The 25,293-nt window shown below is 35.1% G+C and overlaps 1 protein-coding gene across 3 annotated transcripts in view; it reads right to left on the bottom strand.

The window, feature by feature from the left end:
* Positions 1 to 576: 576 nt before the first annotated feature.
* The window catches only part of LOC100247876 (ubiquitin carboxyl-terminal hydrolase 8), a 40,497-nt gene continuing 15,780 nt past the window's right edge, over positions 577 to 25,293 (bottom strand). For 2 of the 3 annotated variants that reach the window (XM_010653333.3, XM_019220690.2), the window contains exons 6-13: positions 22,355 to 22,711; positions 22,054 to 22,224; positions 21,602 to 21,772; positions 20,166 to 20,423; positions 19,891 to 20,039; positions 12,114 to 12,665; positions 8,725 to 8,998; positions 577 to 1,106 (exon numbers count right to left, since the gene is read on the bottom strand). In XM_010653333.3, coding sequence (XP_010651635.1) covers positions 990 to 1,106; positions 8,725 to 8,998; positions 12,114 to 12,665; positions 19,891 to 20,039; positions 20,166 to 20,423; positions 21,602 to 21,772; positions 22,054 to 22,224; positions 22,355 to 22,711 — 2,049 coding nt within the window. In that variant the 3' untranslated portion in view covers positions 577 to 989. The remainder of the gene's footprint in view (positions 1,107 to 8,724; positions 8,999 to 12,113; positions 12,666 to 19,890; positions 20,040 to 20,165; positions 20,424 to 21,601; positions 21,773 to 22,053; positions 22,225 to 22,354; positions 22,712 to 25,293) is intronic. The other variant, XM_003632165.4, reaches the window with a different exon arrangement.

A 25,293-nucleotide genomic window follows, 5' to 3' on the forward strand; every position in this document is an offset into this window, starting at 1 on the left:
ATATATTTAAAAATTAGAAAATAAAAAACATGATATTTTCAAGAAAACATTTTTTTTCATTTGTTTTTAAAAAATTATTTAAAAAAATAATCATATAAATAAGAAGGATAAATAAAAATAAAACATTAAATATAAAAATTACTTTTAAAAATATTAAAAATAAATAAAAATAAATTAAAAATATTTTAAATTTTCAAATAGAACTGTTTTAAAAAACAATTACAAAGCACAGTCCTAAATGTATTCTATGACAAAAATCAGAATTTCTTAGTTCGAATTTACTCTAAAGACGTATTATTTTTAAAAATAAATTAAAATGTTTGTAATAATTAACAATTGAAAATGTGAGAAACAATTTGAAAACTTTTTTCCATTATATATAAGGGTACAATTTCTTTAAGAAAAAATAATCGAGAAAACTTTTTTTCATTAACAACCTTATGGCCTCTTGTGACAAGGAGAATGTGGATGGAGGTTTGATTTTTATGCTAGAGTAGGAAGAAAAATTAAAAATAACATGATCCCCTCATTCAAATTTTGCAATTACAATTAAGTTGGGACTATGAACACCAAAAGTTGCGGAATATGATTCATTCAATTGCGTATCAAGGAACATCAATATCATCCACCGGTCCCGGTTACAAAGAAGTAATCAAGGAATACACTTCCATAGGGATGGGAAAGCAAACCCCCCAAAACTTCCTAAATCTGTAACTGACAAAAAGGGTTTGGGCTTTCTCTCTCTTTTACAGAGGGTTACAGATGTATAAATCTCACCTCTTCGATTGTTTCTATGTTACAGTTATCTTCGCCATCATCTGAAGGCTAATACTCTCTCTCAATTTCGTCCATGCAGGAAATTCAATCAATCCAAACTAAATAACGCCAGACCAAAGAATGCTATTTTGTAAGACAGAAGATTAAAATGAAATCTGTGAACCAACTTAATCTACCTTGAATATGGCTTCAATAATTTGATACCTCCACCCTCATACATCTACAACTCTCCGGTAGAAAAGAACATAAGCAGCTGAAGTCTTTATCTTGTCCTCAGGGATGGGAGAAACATGGCTATCATCAAAATCATACCACTGATCACCCCCATGCTGTAAGACAGAGAGAGAAAGAGTGAGTTAAAACTTAACCAACAAAAGCCATCATTCTTAATAAATGATATAGCAGATAAAGAATTAAGCCTCCAATCAAATATTTCTTAGTGTTAAACCAAACAAGTTCTTTTCTTTCCTTTGCATGTGCATGTGAGCATGTGTGCGCCATGCCTGTGTGCAGTAACCACAGGAAACACACATTTCATTAAAGATTAAGAATTTCCACTGTCTGGCAGGGCCTTTACTTGGTGCGCTGATCAGGATTGACTCTTTTTATAGAGAAGATCACTTCTTTGTCTCAGCAGATTGTGAGGAAAACGTCTCCAATGTGGTGAAGGTTGTGGGATGAAAACAGGGAAGAGCATGTATTGGGGTTTAATATAATTCTAGCCAGCTTTGTTCTATCCAGGAAATTTAAGGCTCTAAGAAGGATGTCAAACTTTGGAACAGAGGGTTTCTTGAGAAGGCAGCATTGCATAAGGCTGGTACTTTGGAGCAGATGACTTTTCACGCATGTAAAGAGAAGGAAAGAGCCTTGTCAGAAGCAGAGTTGGAGGTTAGGAGTTCTGCTTTGGAGTAGCGTAATCAATTGGCAGTGGCAGAAGAGACTTCTTAGAGGTAGCATTCCAGGGTTTTTGTGAATAAAAGTAAACAAGTTATTCTGCAGAATAATGAATGTTTATTAGAGGGGTACACCTTCATCAGCAGACTGAGAATGAAAATTGAGTAGCTCCTTGAGACTTTTCAAATCTTTGGTCCATGATTATGGGGCAGCTACAGGGGACTTTAGGAAAAGAATTTGTTGCACATTTATCTAACAAAGAGAGGTAAAGCACAGGGTGATCTAGATGGCTTCAAAGCGACTTTTTGATAGAATAGTTAGAAAAAAATTAAAGGTGATCTGATGCTTTTTCCATTATTTTCATGAAGATGAGTCTTTGAAAAAGAGCGTAAATGCAACTCTTTTTGTTTGGTCCCTAAACATGCATGGAAGAAAAGACATAAAAGACTCCAGATGTCCAATTCACTCACCACTGCTACAGATTGAGAAAGCTTTGATGAATAGATTAAAAGAAGGTTATTGGGAAAGTGTGTCCAAATCCCAGAATGCCCTTCATGGTAGGAAGCCAAAATTGGATGCAATCCCTGTTGCTAATAAGCTTATTGAATGCAAAAGAAAAAGTTTGAGAGAGGCTACTTGCACGTTGGATATTGAAAGGAGTATGACCATATTAATTAAGACAGTCTCCTCTTTGTAGTGTGCAAGATAGGTTTGTGTCAGAAGGGGACGAGGTAGATAAAGTCCTGTATCTCTTCAGTGAGGTTTTCTGTCTTGATCCAACCACCCTCTTTAAGGGCTCAAGAGATCTATCATAGGGTGACCTCTTTCCCACTTTTTGTAGGTGTCAGTCATGTAAGCTCTGAGTTGTTTCGTGTTCAAGGTGATGGAGAGAGATTCCATCAATGGTTTCATGGTGAAGGGTAGAGGAGTAGGAAAGAAGATTTGGCATTTACATCTTGCAGATGACTTTCTTCTCTTTGGAAAGCAAGTAGTAAATTATTATTATATTTGAGGTTTATTCTCCTTAATTTTGAGGTAGTTTATGCCTGAAAGTGAATCTAGAGAAAAGCAAGCTCATTTCAGTAGATGAAGCTCCTTAGGTAGTTTCCTTCGTCAGTTCTGGTTTGTACAGTGCAAGATAATGTTGGAAATAGGTTCCATAGAACACTTGCTTCTTGGAAAGGGTAATACTTGTTTAGAATGCTAGTTTGCTAATTACTTCATCCTTCTATTTGACTATTCTTATATAGAGCACTCTTTCAGTTTAACAACTTACTTTGTCTCCCATTTATCATTCTTAAGGAGGTGTGCCTTAGGTTCAAGAGGACTTGCCACAATTTTCTTTTGTGGGGTGGGGGGGTGGTCTTTATGGTCGGTCATCTATTCAGGGAATATGATCAGTTTGACTTTTGAAACTTCCAATTCTAAATAACGTTCAACTTGGTAAATGGCTGTGGAGATTTGCACTGGAGCAAGATAATCTCAAGAGACAGGTTATTTTAGGTAAATTTGTGGAAGAGCTTGGAGGCAGATATGGGATTGATTTGTAGAAAGTTGTCCGAAGTGGTTGAATGCATCTAGAACTAGTCTGTTTCTTAGGATGCTAAAATGCTTGTTTTCTAAGGAGATTCCATGATAGTTGGATGAGTGGAGTTGTTCCAGCAGCACATCCAGTCAGTGATGGTGCATTGAGACTGAAAATTGTTTAGTGTAAGGATGTGCTAAAGACGAGATCTGCCCAACTCTTCAATAGATCTTTGGACTCTTCAACTGGTGGCCCTTTCCCTGCTAAGGACGTGTGGGGTTCTATGGCTCCTCCTATAGAGGATGTCTTCACTTAGAAGGCAGATGGAGAAAACTTTAATGACTGACCAACTTATAAAGAGGGATTGGCCTTTGTTTAATTGCGGCTGCCTGTGCAAGCTCTGGGAGAGAATCAGCCAACTACATCCTCATCAATTGTAGTTAAGCCCAGATCATGTGGCACCATTTATTCTCCCTCTTTGGTCCTTCTTGGGTTTTTTCTTGGTCAATAAATAAGGTTTTACTTTGTTGGCATGGGGGTTTCATGAGCAAAATGTGATAAGAACAATTCTTTTATTCTTGTTTTGAATCATTTGTAAAGAGAGGAACTGTAGAAATTTTGAGGCTTTGGATGTCCTAAATCAAACTACAAAAAAGTTTTTTTTCTCAAATTTTTATTTGAATTGGTCTAACAACTCTTTAAGGGCTAATGGTAAGTTTCTTGATTCTATTCCTTGTTTGGCAAATAGTGTTCTGCATAAGCCTTTTCCATTTTTTATCCCTTTTGACGCCTTTTCTCACTTATCAAAAAATAAAAATTATGGAGAAGAATGAGCTATAGTTCAAGAATAAAGAGAAGAATGCAGTGCCCTAGAAATTGAGGCATAATATTTAAAATTGCTAGGGTCCTCCTAGACCTAGAGGTAATACTGTCTCAGCGAGTCAAAAAATGCCCCACAAAGCTATTTACGACCAAAGATGCAACAGTAGTAGCTAACCAGTCAGCTACTTGATTGACTAGTTCAAGGATCCATGTGAAAAGCACCCCAAAACCTTCATTATACTGATAGTCTTGCAGATCCATGGACCAACCTCTAAACCCCTCTCTTACCCTAAGAAACCAAGAAAAATAAATTGAATTCCCTACCCCATTGAAATCATTAACACCCATTGTTTTCACTTATATTAGCCCTAACTCACCTTGGCTCAACTAGCTTTGAGCATAGTCTTGCCACATTGCCAAATGATCTCCACAAACACCTACAATCTCCATCTCCACCTCCACCAACCAATGAACAAGTATCAAAGTAAATCTTAACACTACCAAAGGTAGGGAGTCTCCATAGAGCAAACTGTGTGTTAATGTATTAGGTTTAGTTGGCAATTTTGCTCCATTGTTACAGATTAGAATGTGATTCTTCCTTGGGTCTTATTGATTGCAAGAGGACTTCAGACTTCATTAGGATTGATTTTGGATTACTTTAGAGTCGCCATTTTCAAGGTAAGGATGCATCAAGGTTGGTAAAACTTATGGAATGGTTAAAATAAGAAATTAAAATGGAAATTGTGCAGAAAAGGCACAAGAAACAAAGTCAGGATTGGTTTTCAGCGCAAACATTTGAACACCCAATAAGGAGCATTCAAATATCTAGTAGAACGTTCGAACATTCCTCAAGGAAATTTCAAATGTTTATCCCAACATTCAAACATTCCCTACAGGGCATTCAAACACTAGTTGGATTTTTTTTGTAGTTTCACTCCGACTTCGTGTTTTCGGGGGCAATTTGGTAAAGCTAAAAATTGAATTGTTTTCCAAAACTAGTCTAAAAGGGATTAGTGTTGTTGAAATTTGCTACCCTAGAAAATATAGTCATTGATTAAGCTCGGTTCTCCATCTCTCAAAGTTTTTGGGATTCTTCGTGAAAGTACCTATTTGGCATAACAAAAGTCTAAGACTCACACCACATAAACTTCAATAAAGGCTTCAAGGGATCCACTAAGAAGCACAAGGGAGTGCTGCATCAAGGACTTCGATTACACCACAAACCATCCCCTAGCTGACTTCTTCCTTCCCATTTCCCACTAATGCTACCTAACAAATCAAACATCTTACATTTTGATTGTTTATAAAGCTAAGTTGAAGGGTACTACACTTTAATGGTGGAAGTGAGTTGAGGAATAACATAGTTGACAAGGCAAATTGAAAATCAACACATGAAAGCAAAGGTGCAAAGCAAATCTTATTGGGAGATTATGCTATGGAGTAGTATGAGTAGTTCCACTCATTAAAATAAAGAGGTATATTAATGGCTGAATACACTTCTAAGTTTGATAATCTCTCTATTCAGGTCAGTTTATATGAAAGCAGTGAACAAATGACATCTCGTTATCTTGCAGACTTGAATTCATCAATTAGAGATGAGATGTGTGTGGTTTCTTGGTTTAACTTACAAGATGCCTAACAATATGCCTCAATTGCTAAAACAAAAGTAATGGAGCTGTGATGCAAGAAATCTGATGTTCGAGCGCTTTGATGGTGCGCTGCATAGACATATAGCTGCTGACCAGAGTATTTGGAGTAATCTAAGAGTCAAAACGAATGAGCAGGAGACCATCATAACTAGTCAAACTGCTCCATGTTGATAGGGGTGAAAAGGGGGAGGAAGTAAATAGGTTCGAAATGCAAAATAACCTAGCTACAAGCTCTTCAAAACCAAGCACTATGTCACAAACTAGTTTCACTGGTGCTAAAATATGGCATACTTATGCATTTCCACAACGAAGAGTAAACCAAATACAAGATGAGTATGAAGAACAAAAGCTATCAAAGCCAATCAAGGATTAAAATATCAAAAATATCGGTAGTTGGATTTTATAGAAATATTTGAAAATATCAGGCAGAACTTCGGACAAAAACTATCGGTAGGGCTGAAATTAATCAAAACTCATAGAAATATTGAAAAAAAAAACTCCAAGAAATGATAAAGTAAGCAATAATACACATATTAAAATTGTTTTGTTAAAGAAAACAATATATGATGATATAATAATTCATGACATTCCACAATAATATGTAGAATTTGAAATTACATTTAATACTAAAATGATGATCTATGTAGTATTCAAGAAATAAAAGAAATGATGATGATGATGATGATATATATGTTTATAATTGTATTTACAAGTTAATATTTCTCTAGTATTTAATTACTATATAAAAGATATAAAGAAAACTCATTAAGAAGATTATTACGACTAATTTTTTTTAACCATTTGTTAAATGGAATTTGAAAATAAAATAATGAAAATTAATTTAATTAGTAAAATTTTATTTGAGTATTCGCTTTTTTATGAGATGCTAAAGTTTAGGAGAGAGAACTATCCTATCCATACAATCTATGCACTTATATATTTATCTAAGGGCAAAGTTGCCCAAGTGGTTGCATGCCCATCATCTCATGCAAGAGTTGTGGGTTAGAGTCCCAGCCCTCCTCCCTTTTTTTATTTTAGGATGATGACCAATTGACCATGTTGACCATCCAGAAAAGCATATAAAATGGTGATATAATTGCCAAAAAAAAAAAAGACCAATAAAATCAGAAAAACAGTAAAAAATTCAAATAAAATTGGGACAAATCCATGACTTTTGATCAAATGATCTTTCCCATGTATATGTCACATTGGTGTGTACCAATATACCGATATATCCCCAATATTTTGCTGACTTTAGGCAATATTTTCATCCATGGAGCGAATATATGATGAACACGCCAAAGAAGATAAGACATTGAAAATTTTTCAATGTAAGGTAAATCCTCTAAGGTTTTTCAAGAAATGACAACACTATAAATTGAATAGAAAGATTAGAAACAACATAGTATTTTTCATACATATCTTTTGTAGTCAAAAGGTGTACAAGTTTAGTCTTAATTGTGGTAGCAACAAGACTATTTTTTCAAAAGTGGTGGTTGAAAGTTGATTTTGCCCATTGAAAAGCATACTATTCGATTACAAAATTGCATGGTTTTGAAAGAAGAAAAAAGTGTTAGTTACTACCCATTGTTTAATGAAATTCACTATGGGGGATGCCATTAATAATGAGGCTTGGTGAGATGTTGTGCCTAGCTTGTCACATTCTATTAGGAGGACCATGGCTATATGACAAAGACATGGTTCATGGCACTAAAACCAACACATATTCATTCCACAAAGATGGTGAGAAGTTAATATCTCAGCCCCTTAATGAAGAAGTCACTAATCCTACCAAAACAACCACACCAAAGGGTTGCTGACAAGTCAAGATTTTGAACATGAGCATGGTAGGAAACCAACTAGTAAGAGTATGTGGGTTGTGAAGGAAGAGTCAAGAAAGATTGATCTTGAAATATATACTAAAATGGAAAAAGTTTTCTTGTTAGAGTTGAGTTTTTCCCTACCTGGAGAAACTGATGCAGGATCATTCAAAAAATATACTAAGGCCAAACCACTTTAATATAATAAAAATAGAATTTGTTCACAATTAGGGACTCACTTAAAATAGGTTTCCATATATTTAAGTTTCCTATTCGGATTAGACTTTATTTATATTTTATATTCTGATTATGATTTTATTATAATAATTTTCTATATTATTTAGACTTCTACTTTATGTTTTACTATTAGGAATTTAAAATTAACTCTATAAATACCTAAGATTGTAGATAATTATTTATTTATTATTCAGCCGATAAAAATAGTTTGTCTAGAAACTTGCAAGAGTAGCATTTTTATTCCCTTCTTTATCCCCTGTTTCCAACTCCTTCCCATTGTGTCATTAGAAATTCAATGTATGTGAAAATATGAAAAAAAAAATGAAGTGCCAATGAAGTGAATTGTAACAAAAGTTGAACAGCTAGATATCAGAACTCAGAAAGATTGAAGAGTGGCATTAAAATCCTTGTCAAAGCCACATGCCAACATACAAGCCTATCTGCAGAGACACAGGTATTGCACATGAAAAAAAGTACACAGATGTTGACTGATAAGAACTGAGCTTAGACCAATAAAAAGGAATTATCAGCATCCCAGGATTGGGGCAGTAGATATCATTATAATAGAGTATTTTCACAAAAGATCTTTTCAAATATATTTAATAGAAAAATCATGAAACTGCTCTGTATCTAAAATTCTGAACATAGAACACAGGAATTGCTCATGGAGGTCCAAGAGTCCATGGGTGCTCAAAGATTTAAAAAAAAAAAAAAGGAGCAATAAGACCGCATGTGTTTGAAAAAATAATGAATGAATAATTGTACATAAATCAATGAAAATAAAAAAATAAAAAAAATAAAAAGATGAAAAAAGTGATGAGACCCCATGTGTTTGTATGAATAATGAATGAATGATTATTCATTTTGTATGAAACAAAAAAAATCTCATCATATTTTTTTTAATATTAGTTTATTTTCATTTTGAAATCTACAATAATAAAAAATAAAAATGCTCCATGAAAGGGAAAAAAAACACTATTAAACAATAAGCATCACTTACATGGACAAATGCAGTATAATGACCACCCCCCATGCTTCCATAGTGATTACTAACTGCGTAAAGCATGTAACGATTAGATACCATGCCATTTTTGTGGGTTATATATGTTGACAAATCAAGATTATCAACAGGAAAGTCAACATATGTCTCCAGCTTGTTCTTCATAAACCGGCTGTAAGAGAACCTCTTCAAATGAATAACCAGGATCTCTGGCAGTCTCCAAAGATCTAATTTTTTACTGGCTTGGCGGTGAGTCTTGCATCCAGGACAGTACCTAAAATTACATATAATAGTACCAATCATTAGAATGACAATAGCAGACCACATTTTTGGCAAGAAAATCAACAAAAATGTTTATTACATGTGAAACTTCAAACTAGACAGTAAAACCAAAAATAAAAAAACTAATAATACAAAAAATTTAAAAATTTAAAAAAAAAAAAAAAAAAAAAGAAAACCCCACAAGCATAAAAAAATAACTTTTCACCCCAAAATTTTGTCATTCCCTTGGGTTCACACCCTGGATCCCAATCCCAAGATCTGAGTCCCCATCCATGGATCAACTCATGATTTCAAACCCATACTGGAACTAATCTCCATTAACTAAGTCCAATCATAAAACCACACAGTTATTTCAAATTTAAACCATCAAGTACTGGCAATAAAACCATTAAATAAAATGTACTAGATTCAACCCTAGCAAACTTCAAAAATCATAACCAAGTCTAGAAATCTCCAATTATGCTAAAACTTTCTTTGTAAATAGGCACATCTACTTCAGAAAAATATTCAGTACAAAAAATTATTAGACATAGCATTAACAATTTTGAAAAGTCTGAAGTGTTTGATTTCCATTGAACAAGTTAAATAGATTTTACACAATTTCTATTCTGAAATCTAGGGGCATTGTATAAGCAAAGCATTTAAGTTATGCTAATGCAAACAGGAAATTTTCTGCAGTTTTTTCTGTCCTAGAATCTGATTTAAACATAATCCAAAATAAATCAATTTATAATGAAACTAATTTGACTAGAAATCTAATAACAAACTCAAACTTCTCTGTTATCACCCAAATCTGTAGATGTGAAGTTTTAACATGACGTTTGAATGAACATAGTCCTTGTGCAAAATTCAAATAGCAATTCTACTACCATAATCACATGCCAACAAGAAATAACAAATGCTCTTCAAAATGAATTTTCTATTATGAATTCCCTAGTCAATCAGGATTTATAACATCCAAAATGACACAAATTGAATACTGATAAATTTAGTAGCGATTTAAGCAGGGAAAAGTATAGAAACTAGATTTGATTAAGCTTTAAGAGAGAGAGAGAGAGGGACTCTTAACACTCAAGTCAAATAATCATTCACAGTTTAAATAATACTTGAACCACTAAAACTGCAAATAATATGCTCTAATTTCCCAAATATAAAAGCTCCAAATTTAATTAAACAGTCCCTATCACATGAAAGATACTCCTATTAAGGAGCAAACTGATCTCCCCCCTTAACTGTATTGTTCATGTAGCTACCTTGGATCTGAAAATATGTATATGCAATTTGGACAAACTCAAAGCACAATTGGTACTCATTCCTGTGGCAAACAACAAAAAGTCTCATGGCCAAACAAAATGATCTCTTTCTCAACATAGTAAGAACAAAATAACCAAGGATATGATTCAGGCCAAACATCAAGAATGACGAAGTTCAAGAAACAGATTTAGTTGCTTAGCTTAAGAATGCCCTTCATGCTATGGTGATAGTTTAATTAAACTTGAATTTTATATTTGGGGAAATTAAATCTTCCAGCAAAACTGTCTTAAAGTCAGAATTGCAACACTACTTAAGTGGCTTTGGTCGTATCTAGCATATTTTAATTAATGGTTCTATTTTAAGAATGGTTTAACCTAAAACTTCTGTATAATTTGATATTTGGACTTGTGTGGGTATTGTTTCAGGTCTTGGGTTCAAAACTTGGGGCATGCCAGTTACAGATCAACATAATGGACATTTAAACCAGTGTCATTAAAGGTGAGCTAAGGCAAAAAAAAGCAACAACGTGCAGAAAGGTGCACCAGAATCACATGGTCTGGTACCAAATGAACCAAGTACAAGGCACATGAAAACCATGGCCTTCCAATAATTTAACTTATCAGTTTATATTTTTCTTCTTCTATGAACCTTTTGTTGTATAATTCTACACCATATTTATGTTGTTTCATTGTACAAATCTTACAGTCAATAATAAAAGAGAAAAAAGACATGTTCTTCAACAAGGCGTAATCAACAGCCCTTCAATTTCCATAAGGTTCTAAAGAGATTTGGCTAGCAAGAAGGTAAGAGTCATAAGACCAACCATAAGCTTCCTTTTCTTCTACATGCTTTTAATTCAGCTAAATTCTCTGTCTTCCTTTCCCCTTTTGATTTTTTTGGCCTCCCTTCTTCTTTGCCTTTTTAATTCAGTTTCTGAGTGATCTGATATCCTGACTTAGACAACACCTCCTGTTTTTCATACAAACAAATCCTAGAAACCATCCTTCTATGGGTAATATTTTATAGTACATAACATTTACTACTTACTCTTTTCTCTTAAATTTCTTTTTTCACAATATTCATTTACTTTTTCTACATATTTAAAGATTATTCTGCTACAAGTGAAATTTGGGTAGTAATGACATGGACCTAGCATGATTTTGATTATTCAGCTTCTTTCGCTTTTTTGTCATAAAGATTTTTTCTTTTTTTTTTTTGTCTGGACAAGGTTATTTTTGTAAATTTACCTAAATATATGCATTCCTTTGTTCAGGCATGCTTTGCTTTCATGCCTTGCACCTAAGCTTTACTGGCCACAAGTAACTTTGCACAGAACTTTAAACTAGAGCCAGATAGCTTAAATAAGGATATTTGGATAGCAACTAAACTTGAAAAGATTTTTCAAAAATAGACAACAAGAAGTTGCTCCACTGGTTAATAAAGAAACAACATAATTCTCAATATGATTATTCTTCTGCACAAATAAAAATGGCACTAGTTTGAGTTCATAAAGAGAATTAAGACAATAATAAAATAAAAGAAATATCATGTTGTCAATATTAAGCAGAAGAAAGCTTGATGAGAATGATTATAATGGCAATCAAAGTGATAAGAACAAATTAACCAATAAGTCCAGAGCTTTTGTGGAGCATAACTGCCCTAAATTAACTACCAACAAATAAAGCCAATAAAACCTGGAATATTGAAAGAATGCATCAAACCAACAAACTAAAACTAAATCCTTTATGGAATGACAAATCTTAACATACCCCAAAGTGTATCACATATTAAATGGGTAGCTATCAACAATGTATGAATATTTTCAATATTAAAGAGCTGGTGTACACACTCACCACATATCATCTGGTCCAAGAGGCTCCTCCTTCAAGAAAGCTTCAAGGCATCTATATAGAGAGACTGACTCTTGAGGTCTTCTTGCAATAAAACCAGACTTGAAAATTTCAGGTAATGAGCTAATAAGGTGGGTATCATACTGTTCTATTTTTTTTTCTGGCCAAAACACAAGTAGATTTAACCGCCTGGGCAACCTTGTCACTGGCTCATCCATTACTAGCTTGGAGGCCCTAGTTGCTCCTTTATCATCTGTTAAGTAGAACTGTAATTCAGCATCAGAGTCTGGGTCAACCCATATCTCATTGATGCCATTTACACCTGCACTCAAAACAGGACTTATGGCATCTTTCAGCTCCTTAACTTCTTCAATCACAGTTTTTTCACTGCTATCAGAATTGTTGCTGATACCTTCACTCGTTATTTGGAATGGATTAATCAATTTCAGATACAGGTTATAGACATCAGATCCATTAACAGAATTACAAATCCTTGCCACAAGAGGAATCCCAAATGCCTTCCAACTAGAACTCAGCTTTCCATGGATGTACTGCCTGACAATATAAGTCTTATCAGATAGCTTGGACATCAAGGTTGATATTTTCATTTGAAGATGACTTAATAAGGCCTTCAGAATTTAACAGAGCAAGGATTATAAACATTATTAATGTAATGATAAAAGAGGTATATAGAAAGTTGAGAAAATGGATATCTTGCATTCTAATAGTGATCCACCAGTATCCTGGGTAGAATGTAACAATCATGATATGAAACAAAATATTTGCATACAATTAGCAGCATCAACAGTCTCCTCAACTCTACTCTGATATCAGATGGCTCTTTGATCTTTAACCTGATCATTTAACCCTATTTTGTTTAAAAATCCATAAAGAATCAGATACAGTGGGCAGGAAAAGGGACCCTTTCCTAAGATTGTAGTTTTGGGATAAATTGCCTTTTCTTTCTAGTTTAAGGCTTTAAACTCACCCTACTGATCATCTGGACGTGAATTAATGTTACCCAACATGTGTTCTGTTGAGAATCTAGGAGCTTCTAGACCTACATACTATGAGGGCATTTAAAAAGTTAAATGTTAAGTTCTATAAGAAAAGGATGAGCAAAAATCTTTAAAAATAGAAAAAAAAATTAAATCAGCTGAAGAGATGGACTTTTAAAGAAAGGCAAACTAAGATAAATATCACATAATCTATTTTAATTGATCTATAATATTTTGTAATAGCATTTTTGTAAGTATATTATATAAATTTAAGAAATATGAAAAAGGAAATATATTATTCTAGTAAAATTTTGAAATTTCTGTTTAAACTTTGTTCTTCTTAGATTTTTTTCTTTTCTTTGATTAATAAGGAAGATAATTTGCTATCATTTATAAACTTACTTAAACTAATTTAAGCATGTCAAATAATGAATATTAATTTTAATCTAATTTGACAACCACTTTCACTATTATTTGGTTTTATAATTAAATAGTTAATAATCTGTTTGATATTAAGATAACTTGTGTACTTTTGCATTGATGCATAGTCTTCTATATGCAGTCTCCCACATAGAAACTTTATCCCATGCAACATTCCTAAGAATGGTTAGATTTAAATGGATGTTCATCTGATTTATGCATGTTTATCTCATGTAACATTCTTAAGAATGGTTAGATTTAAATGGATGTGCACCCGATTTTATGCATGTCCATTTATTTACAACTTAACCAAATAAAAAATAACAAAATGTAATAAAATTGAAACTAATTTCTAGAATTAGGTAAACAATTTCTTTTTGTTTTTATTATTTTTAGAACTATTCCCAACTGATATGAAGAAATTTTGATAATTTTCTCCTTTGCTAAAACTGTTTTCAAAATTTATCAAAACCAAACATTTTTTGACCCAAAAATTCAAGAAACTATACATTGATTTTGTTTTCAAATACCTGCTCTTCAAAACTAGTTTTTATTAGTAAATCGAAATGTGCACAAAGTTTCTCCAGTTTGCAATTGATACCATTTTTTTCCAATCATCAAGCAAAGACAACTTATCTAACATTAGGCATACCCTCAAAACCTTTAGGTTAACTTCTGGCCTGAAAATTAACATTTGTAAAAGCATCTTGTCTGAGTTCAATATTTAGCAGGAGCACATCCCAAAGTTATAGCTAACATCTGCCTTTAGCAAGTGGCTTTCAAAGCAGCTTGGCCTTCCCTTAGGAGGTACCTTAAAGTTTCCAGTTTTCAGGAACCTACGGCTGTTAAAGTCTCCAGGAGACCCAATGGCTGGAAAAAGGTCATTTCATCCCTGGGAGAGAGGACTACCCAATATGATTTTTCCGGGCCCAGTTTCTCCCTTATTTCCTCTCGATCTTTAAGACTCTAATTAGCATGGTTGCTTAAATTGAGAAGTTTCAAAAAATCCCCCAGTCAGATCAAGAGGAACCCAATAGGGACCACTGAATTAACTGAGAGACTGAGAGTAAACTGAACTTGAGGAAGGGTTAGGCATTGAGGGTGTTTTTAACAAACAAGGAGTTACTTGATAAATGACTTGGAGGTCCTCAAACATAGCAAAACTCTCTTTGTTATCCTGACATTGAAAAGCAAATATGGATTGTAAAATACCATTCAAGATGCTGATTCAACCACAAAACAGTCATCACTATCCTTTGAAAGCAATTCGCCAAGGCATTGTCATTTTCTCCACACATAAGACACATTATTGGTAACACATCCAAGATGCACTTCTGGGAAGACTTTCAGTAGGGGACCAACCACTCAACAATTGTTTACTATATTTGTTCATATTCCCGAGATGGAGAAATTCTTCTTTTTTTTTTTTTTTTTGGATAAGTAAGAGAGAAAACTGTATTAAAAAACCCACCAAAACAGCGGCTGAAAGTATACAAAAGGAACCCCAGCTGGAACAAATTAGTTGCCAAGAACAGAGGTGCAAAAGGAACCCCACCCTCAACGGGTTCCCACCCAATCAATAAAATCAACTAAAATCGAAGGACTATCTTTTATAAACAATTTCATCTCCGACCAAAGGAAATAAAAAAAAAAAAAAAGAACTCCTAAGTCTTTGGATTGACAGCACTTCTTTCTCAAACGCAATTTTGCCTCTTGCCTTCCAAACCGTCCAAAAAATACACAAGGGCCTGCTCTCCAAACTTCCTTTCTCTTTTTTCCCACAAAAGACCCGTCCCAGCCTAAAAGCATCGCCTTGACAGTGGCTGGCAGCACCCACTGCACCTCAAAAAGAGAGAAAAACATCGCCCAAAGAGTCCTTGCCTTGGCGCAATGGAGCAGAATGTGGTCTATAGATTCTTCATGCATTTGGCAAAGGTAGTATCTATTCGCTAAAGGTCAACCTCTTCTGAAGTTGGTCCAAAGTAAGACCTTTTCCCCATGAAGCTTCCCACCCAAAAAAACTCACTTTAGGCTGCACACAAGCTTTCTAAATGACAGTCGAGGGGAAAGAAACTGGAGGGCCTGAATCTAATGCTTTGAAAAGAGACTTAATGGAAAACTTTCCACATTTAGTCTTCTCTCCAAAGCACCCTATCTTCCACATCCTGCTGAACTCTCCCATTAAGGCCCAGAAAAAACCTGTGCACCTCATCCACCTCCTAATCATTGAAAGGTCTAGAGAAGCGTGGGCTCCAACTCCCCCCTCCCTCAATGGAACTCCACACATCTTTGACCCAAGCATCCTTGACGACAACTAAAGCAAATAAAGTGGGAAAAGAAACACAAAGGGGTGAATCCCCACACCATCTATCTTTCAAGAATTTCACCCTTTGTCCATTCCCCACCTCAAAAGAGAGTCTACTACTTACAACATGTCACTCCCTCCTAATTGCTTTCCACAACCCGACACCATACCCACCCCTCACTTCCTTGGAACACCAACCCCCTTGCTCCTCCCCAAACTTTCCCATGGTCACTTGATTCCAAAAAAACCCCTCTCTCAGTAGCAAATCTCCAGCTCCATTTGCACAAAAGCGTCTTATTGAGAGTAGAGAGAGACTTTACCCCCAGCCCCCCTTTACTTTTGTCTGGGCAAACCAAACCCCACCATACAAGATGAGGTTTCGGCTCAAGAGCCCCACCTCCCCACAAAAAATTCCTCTGAATTTGTTCTATCCTCAATCTAACCATTCTGGGCAAAGAAAACACAGACATCAAGTAAATGGGCATGCTCGCCAAAGTGCTCTGAATCAAGGTGATCCTCCTTTGGAGATGTATTGGCTCTTCCACCTAGCCAATTTCTTCTTAAATCTCTCCTCGACTCCATCCCAAACAACCATGTATCTATGAGGAGCACCTAAAAGCAATCCTAGGTAAGAGAATGGGAGACTCCCAACCTTACACCCAAGATCTGCAACCAAAGCCTCCACGTTTTCCACACCACCTACCAGGATTAACTCACTTTTATCCAAATTAACTCTCAATCCCAAAATGGCCTCAAACCACATTAGAATCCAACTTCAATACATCATCTCATCCTGAGAAGCCCCACAAAAAACCAAAGTATCATCAATGAATAATAAATGAGACACTTGAACCCCTTCACCACCTCTACCCCTCGCCTTGCAAGCTACCAAAAAACCTCCATTTACAACTTTCTTAAGAAGGCAACTAAGAGCCTCCATAGCAATCACCAATAAGTACGGTGAGAGGGGGTCCCCTTGCCTTAAACCCCTAGACTCTGGAAGAAACTTGAAGATGTCCCATTAACCATAACAGAAAGGCTAGCTGTGGAGATATACCACCGCATCCACCGAAGCCATTTCAAGATGGAGAAATTCTTATATTGCTAACATTGTCCTTAAATACAATTATTCTTTTACCTAGATCTTTAATTTTCAAAAGAATCTTAATGACTAAGAAACTACAGACATCACCTCCCTTCTCCATACTTTATATACATATTTCCTATCTAATTCAAACTTTTGTCAAATATATAAAACCTTGAATAAAGGCAGTGTTTTACATTCTAGACCTTTCTTCCAACTCCTCTCTGGCTAAATTAACTTGGTAAAACAAAGCCCTTGTAAGTTCAAAGCCTTTGCTTGGTTCATACTTAGTATCCCCCCCGAAGCTCAAACCAATAATAGTTTTCAACTTCATAAACTTTATAAGAAGTCCAGACAAACATGTATTATGTTTGCTGAGTGAAGAATCAGTTGGATCTTCATTGCTATATCTTTAGAGTTGCAGATATGCATCTTCTTTCTTTAGAAGGTCATTTTTATTTTTCTGATTTTTTTTTTTTTTTTTTTTTTTGTCTCTTTTTGGTGACCACCCAAGACATTTGTAGTTATTTACTTCCTTTGAGAGCTTTGGTAGGGGGGAAGGGGGATAGACTGCTGCCAGTGCAGAGGGTAGAACTATGTGGCAGTGCTCCCTCCCTGCTTTGATTTCACTCATATGGCTGATTTTAAAAGAATAAAAATAAATAAATAACATCAGAATATTTGAGGATAAAAAGAAGCCTAGGGATGATAAGTATATATCCTACCTTCTCTTAGAATGATTACAACCAAAGAATTTCTTGGTTTTTTACAAAGCATCATCTCTCTGGATTAGAAGCTCACATGTTTATATAAGCAAAGAAAAGAGAAAATCAGTTGTTTGTAATTTGTTCTCCCATCATAGCTTTATGCTAGACTTTCATGGTTGCACTGCATGCTTTCTCCAATCTGAATTTGAATTGGATTGGTATTGAAGTCAAGCTCTTACCAATCTTGGAAGGTTTACTTCAGCTTCTAGATTGAGCAGCAAGAACTTTCCAGTGGAAGGGGATTCCATGGTGGTTATTTCCCAGGTAGGAGGATTCATTCTTTAACAAGATACATTCTTGGAGGCAGAGTTCATCTACTCATGTTGCTGAACTGGGCCAAGAGGGGAGCAAGATCTTGAGTTCTTTGATGGGGGTTTTTACCCCTTGACTGTGTAGTTCATTCCTTTGAATAGTTTGTACTTAGGCTGAAGATTCTCACCACCTCCTTAACTCCCCTCCCCCCCAACACAAAGACAATTATTTCCTGGCCAAGATCATCTAATCATGTGGCTGAATTTGGCTAAATGGGACGAAGATCTTAGTTTTTTGTAGGGAAATTTTAACTCCTTCCCTCTAAGCAAGGTAATAGAGATCATGGTGGATAGAATTTCTTTAGAGAAATTTCATTTGGCATGATGTCAATCAAGAGGGAGATGTTGAAGATGCTAACATTAAGACAAGAGTGGCAGATGCTGTCCATAGGGCTCTATTCAAGTCGGGGGAGTGGAAACCAAGTATTAGGGGGATACACCTCACCTTCACCTCCCTTTCCCACCCCTAAAAAGCCAAGGTAAGGGAGATCATGGTGGATAGGGTTTCTTTTGATTGAAAACAATTACAGTGTGAAATATGATTGAAAGGATTTGAAGGGTTTCCTTTGAAGTGATGCCTCAACAAAGAGGAAAATTCACCTAGTTAAATGGGACAATTTGTTTGGAAGAGAATAGAGATGGTTTGGGTCTTTTAGAAGGCTCATGATGCTCAATAAAGCTTTGTTAGGTAAATGGCTCTCTTTCTCGTGGTGGATAGAGTTTCTTTTGCAATCTCAATTAAGGTGTCAAATAAACTTAAATAGATTCAAAGATATTTCCTTTCTTCCTCTCCCTAAGCATCGTAGCAGAGACTATGGTGGACAGAGTTTCTTTTGTGATCCCAACTAAGTTGCGACATAGACATGAAAAGAATTAGAGAGATTTTCTTTGGGGTGATGATGCCCCAACAAAGAACAATATGCATGTGAAATAGATTGTCTCAACCAAGGTGCAAAATCAACTTGAAAAGATTCAGAGAGATTTCCTTTGGGGTGATGATGCCTCGACAAAGAAGACATTCTACTTACATGGGACACAATTTGCTCTGATGAGAATAGGAGTTCGGGTTTTAGGAGACTCTAGAATAGGAGGAGAGTAGGTCCGGTGATTATAGATATTGTTTTATTTACCAGACCTTAGCATGCCTTGTATGCTTCTCAATACTAGATGTGCCCTTTTTTCTAAGGTACCTATTTATATAAATACTTTATATTCCTAATTTCCTTAATTTGATCTACTATCCAACTGGAACTTCTTCAGTCCAACATCTTCAATTCCAAAATCTAAGTGAACAACTTTCATTTAAGACTATATTAATATGAATATATTAATTGCTGACAGTTGTTATAGGTTATAGAAATTCTAAAAGAAAAGATCTATTCTGTTTCTGATCAAAAAATAATTAAAGGAAAAAAAACATACGCAGCAAGTCACTACATAAAGCTCATTTAAAACTTAAGGATGTCATTGGTACCTCATATATTAATGATCCAAGGAACTTATATTACCACAGAATTTATAACCCACATAACTCAAGGAGAAAGTTGTTGCATAGACAAAATTATAGTACAATCATTTAATATCCCTCTAGATGAACAAATATATGTTACCATATTTTTTCCCAATTTTTTAAAATGAAATTGTGTAAACAGATTGTATAAATAACCAGACTTACAGCATCTTAATTCTAGTTCCAATTTTCAAACTGCATTTTCTTGGAGAAATAACCATACTGCACTGTAGTCAAACAATTCCAGTATAATATTTTCTTCATAATTGAACTTACAAATTATGACTCAAGCAGAGGTCAATAAACTACATGGGATATATATCGAAATTATGGACGAAACAACATATTAAAAATATGATAAAACCAAGAAGCATACAGAACTTACTCATCAATCCGTTGATGCATGAATACAACCAAACGGTCTTCATTAGTAACCTTTGGCAAACGATAAGCAACCAGTCGATCACCATCTCTAATCAAAGATAATGAATCAGTTGGATCCTCCAGATAACGTATAATCCGGTTGTTATATATCTGTATAGAACTCCACAGCTTCAGAGCTCAAAATGAAAATTATAGACACTAATACACAAAGCATAACCAGTCTAACCGCCGTCACAAGCAAAAGACTTTTGGATTAACACAATGGCTGCAATATACCTCAGCTACTAATAGTGTCTCATCATCCTTTAAATAACATGAGCTGCTTAAAGCTTGAATAAGATCCTCGCACTTTCCATTCTTGGGCACAGTAATGGTGCATGGGGATGGCTGAGTAATTCCATCAGCACTCACAACTGTCAAAGTCATTGTCCTCATTGTTGTTGAAGGTAGAGGTAGAGACAGATACATGAATGGATCAAACGTAATGGAGACCTTTTTGCAAACAGGACACACTAACGTTGACCTATACTGTCCCTGTGGTTAAAAATAAGCATAACGCATTTAGTCAAAAATGTAAAGAAAATTATCCTGAAAATTTGCAACAGCACCTAATTTCATCTTCGAATTAACATATATATGTGTGTGTGTCTCTGTGTGAACTTATATTTACACATGTATAGGACAGTAGTCAGATCTGATCAAGATATACATCTGAATCCAATGTAATAAAAAAATTCCAACACAATCCAATCTGAGATTCTCATAGATGGTTAGAGTTACTTTTTGTTTGGTCATATATATGATCTGATGATACAAACAAAAAGTTGTAGACATGGCTGAATGATCAAAATACGTCTTTATGTTAGAAAATGTGACTGCATAAATATATAAGGGTTGATCCTATCAAATTGTTATTGGTTTAAATCAAGCTATGTTTGAATTTCAATCATTTAGTGCTCATTTGGATACACTTTTTGTTTCTATTTTTAAAAATAAAAATAAATAATAACTTCTATATAAAACATAATAACTCATATATAAAAAGTATGGAATTATCTTATGTCCTTAAAAATTACTATTTAAGAATTTTAAAATTTGAGATAGTAAAAAAAGTTTTAAACAGTTTCTAAAAATCATTATTTTTTTGAAGTCTCCAAGAGTTCTTATATTAAATATAGGAGTTACTACAATTTTCTGCATTTAGAAACAGAAAACAAGTGTATCCAAATGACACCTTAGTTAACTTGTTATTAGAGCATTGCACAAATGCTACCACAAGTTGACAATCACTAATCATGGCCTAATACATCAGCAGGCCTACAGCCATACACACTACAAAACTCATAGAATTGAAATCCTAGTATAACTGAATTCATTGAAAATTTTAAGTCTTCTAACAAACAAGTCACAAGATCAACAATCTGATGCCATTTTCTATCCAAGGCTTTAACGTCACCAATTAAAACTACAAGCACTCAATGAAGTCCAACAAACTCATAAAAGCTTTAGAGTTCAAAAAACTTCACAAACCAGAACCTTAAGCCTAGGTACTAGAGTTTAAAAAGATAGCTTTGGCTTTTTTTTTTTTTAGTGAGATTAACATCCTGAGGTCTTGGAAGTCCATCATTATCATGTGTTTTGCACTGATGTTCTTGCAATTTTGCAGGTTCAGAGAAAAAATACAGAGGGAACTTTAACAAAATGGTACTCACCTGAGACACATCAACAATGATAGAGTCATTGCGAGCCAAATGATTCCTCCAATACTCATCAGCCACTTCTTCATCTGGCCAACCCTCTCCATCCTTAGCTTCAATATAGGGCTTGCATTTTACGCGATTGAGATCTTCATGTAGCCCATCCAATAGAAAAGCAAGGAGCTCCTACCATGAAAAATCCATAAATGTCAAGAGATTTGTTTTTTTTTTTTTTTTTTTTTTTTTTTTTTTTTTTTTTTGACAACCAAGGAACCTTCCATGGTACCCTTTGGACTCCTCATGAGGACCTAGACCTCAGGGCGTTGACCCCACCCACCATTCTTTGATAAAACTTCAAAAGAATAATAATAATTATCAAGGAAAATGAGCGACCTCACACCCCCCAACCTCAAAGAAAAGAAATGAAAATTAAAAAAGCTTTTCTCAGAGCAGCAAGAAAACCTTACTTGGGAATCATGCTGATTAAATCCACTAAATTGGGGGGCGAAACGAGCAAGCTTTGACTTAAACATTCTTGGTGCCACTGGAGTTGCTCCAGGAGCCCATAACTTCCTTATTAAATCTCCAAAAGCTAAGGCAATCTCACCCTGGCCAAGAAGTAAACACTGAATAATTGACTGCACAAAAAAAATGCAGACACTAAAAAGGCAACAAGATAAAACTGCTTGCTGAAAAGGCGACTTAATAATTACATAAAACATAAAAAGGAAGACAAAACAAAAAGAAACTTATTCCAGGGTGACTTACATCCATTCCCAACGCATTTTCATGATTTATTTCTCTACTATAATCTCCAAGAAAATAGTCAACAAGCTTTGGTGTGTGTGCTAAGCACTGGAGGGAACTGTTCATGAAGCAAGTATTTCCAAGATTCTGCAATCCCGTCAAGCCCAAAGAACCAGCTTCACCAGAGCTTCCATAAAAGACTGGAGAATTGGTGTGAACAGAATTAGAGTTCATACAGGCAAGGCTACCATTCATCATAAGTGAAGCACCACAAGAGGAACCGGCCAAATTAGAGTGCTGTGCTGCCATCTCATCTTTCTTCCCTTCTCTGCACCTCAAGGAATCTGATAACCCATAAACTTGCAACTCCAGGAGAATCTATAAAGAAGCATGACAGAAGTGCCCATGTTTAAGTACCACAACATAAAACACATGGAGTGACAAAATAATTTCATATATAGATTATAGGTAAGGTACCAGCTTAAAACAAAATGCCTGGAAAACATTGTAGCAACTCAGAAGCTAGAATAGACCTCATATTTTAATGGTATATAAACAACTGCTCACTAGAGTTACCCACTGAAGAGATGGAGAACCTTACTATCATTAATTTATGAGAAATTTTAGAAATTCAATTAGAGGGTTCTGTTTGACAACATTTGAACCCCAGTAAAAGCTTGCACAGAACTCAACCATGGTACCTTTCTCACTTCCCTTGGATACTGAAAAGCCTCATTACCAAATATAGCAAATGCAAGAGCCCCTCAAGAATTTGCTTCCCTCTGACAACAGACCATTAAATTGGGGAATGGTATCCTGAAGAACCTTATGAACATATTTCAAGCATACTTTCACAATGACATTGTACAAGCAGGCTTTAATAATGACATTGTACAAGCAAACTTTCACTTATCTTTTACTTTTGGCCCACGTCTCGTCTTGGGCCCCCTGCACATTGATGAGCCTATTTCTTTTTGTTAAAGATACCCTTCTCAGATTGTCCATGGGAGCCCTTTTAGAAAATAAGGCACTGTGTTTCCAGCCCTGTCCAAAGTTGTAAAAGACCCGGACCTTTCCAAAACTAATGGCCCACTGATTTTGAAATTTGAACTGAAATTATGGTTTGACAGGATGCAGTCTTACTCCACTGAAGTCCTATCACTGCCACCTGCTCTAATAGGTGAAGGCTTCTCCATCCTTTGATTTTGTTCCATCTCATGATAGTGAGCTAGCCTTCTTAAGTTCAAACCTCTTTTGCTCCAAGTCAACTCACAAACTTCTTTGCCATCTTCTTCCCCAACTACTATCACTATAGCTGTAAAAACCCACGCTCCATCTAATATTTTCATAATAGTCAAAATCACAGCATTCTCCTTCACCTCGACTTTTAGACAAACCTTAGAGAGATTGACAAGCTTACTTGAGCGTCAATAATTTCAGCTACCTTGCCCCAACCCATCAGCTAGATGCATCAAATATTTCTCAATCCACATATGAAAAGGGACTCCTTTCACTTCTATCAATGTGGAAGGAACCCAAAATATGTTTACCCAAGGTGACCATCCAAAATGCTTGAATATTTACCCCTTTATTTATTTTTTTTATTAGAAACAAAAGATGCATTAATTATGGATAAAAAGAACATGAGAAGGATGAGGAGTCCTCCCCAAAATTGTAAAAATCTTATCAAAATACGATTGAACTCCTCCATGATATAAGGAGCCTATACAAAAAGCTTTAGACCAAATAACAATATACATAGATGTCATATCCTTAAGTCATAACTAAGTTCCTCTCAATTATCCAAACCCTTTTGATCTGCACATTGAATGTCAATTGAGCTAAACAACATTGAGAGGAATACCTTTAAAAGCATTGGTGCAAGAGGCCCAAAAATAGGAATAGAAGTGAAGTAAACCCCATAACATCTCTTATAAATTACTTCTCATGAAGGAATTTTGCTTTATCAATGGAGTCTACGAAGAAAATACCTAAAGACCCAACAAAGGGAGAAACGGAAACTCTACCTTTCATCCCCAACTACTTGGCCAAAGCCCTTCCTGCCTCAAACTTACTCACCTCTACATTTGGGTATTCACAAACCATTGCCATTGCCCTTACCCATCTCCATATTGGACCTACTCCTCCTTTTCTTAGCCCTCCCTCAACCAAAACACCGGTATAACTCTGCTTCATTCAAACTTCACCTAATATCCCAGGATTGACTTTTACTTCTTTTGTTCCCCCGAAAACCTTGGACAGATCTAAGGGCTTGTTCAAAGACATAATAAAATCTTTCACTTCTTCCCATCCACTCCTATTTTATCTTTCTAGAATCAATACAAAGGATGATTTCCATCCTATCATGAACTCCAAAAAACACAAGAACCTACCCCTAGTGTTCAACTTCACCTCCTGAAGATGCACTCTCAACTTTCCTTTAAATTTGCTATTAAAACCCCTAAATTTGAGCCAACTCCATAGCCTTCTTTAGGTGATCTAAAAAGCATTCAATCTCTTCTTTCTAAAAAAGCCCACAGTATATGAAGCACCTGAGATCTTTCTGTAATGGAAATCCATGTGCCAAGACATTTATTTTCCAACTTTATCTCAAATGTCTTCCTTTCCACCAAGCATGTTCTTCTCCAACTAATATTTTCCTCTCTCACTCCAACATCCAATTTCAAAGCTAAACCAAATGATCTTTATAGTGGAGACCTCAGTATCAAAGTTCAAGTTATTAGTTTCAATATGATTAATGCCCTTAAAAATCAAAACAAGTAATATTATCTTATTGTGCGTGGACAAAACAAAGAACTTACCTTAGTACTTTTTTTTTATAGGTAAATAAGAGATTGTATTAGAAAAGCCTAGAATAGGCGAAAAGAGTACACATGAAGTATACAAGCAACACCCAAGAAGCTAGGCAAAAAGAAAGAAGAAAACATTTCTCCTATCTA

Source organism: Vitis vinifera, chromosome 6 (assembly GCF_030704535.1).
Source record: "Vitis vinifera cultivar Pinot Noir 40024 chromosome 6, ASM3070453v1".
NCBI classification, from domain to species: Eukaryota; Viridiplantae; Streptophyta; class Magnoliopsida; order Vitales; family Vitaceae; genus Vitis; species Vitis vinifera.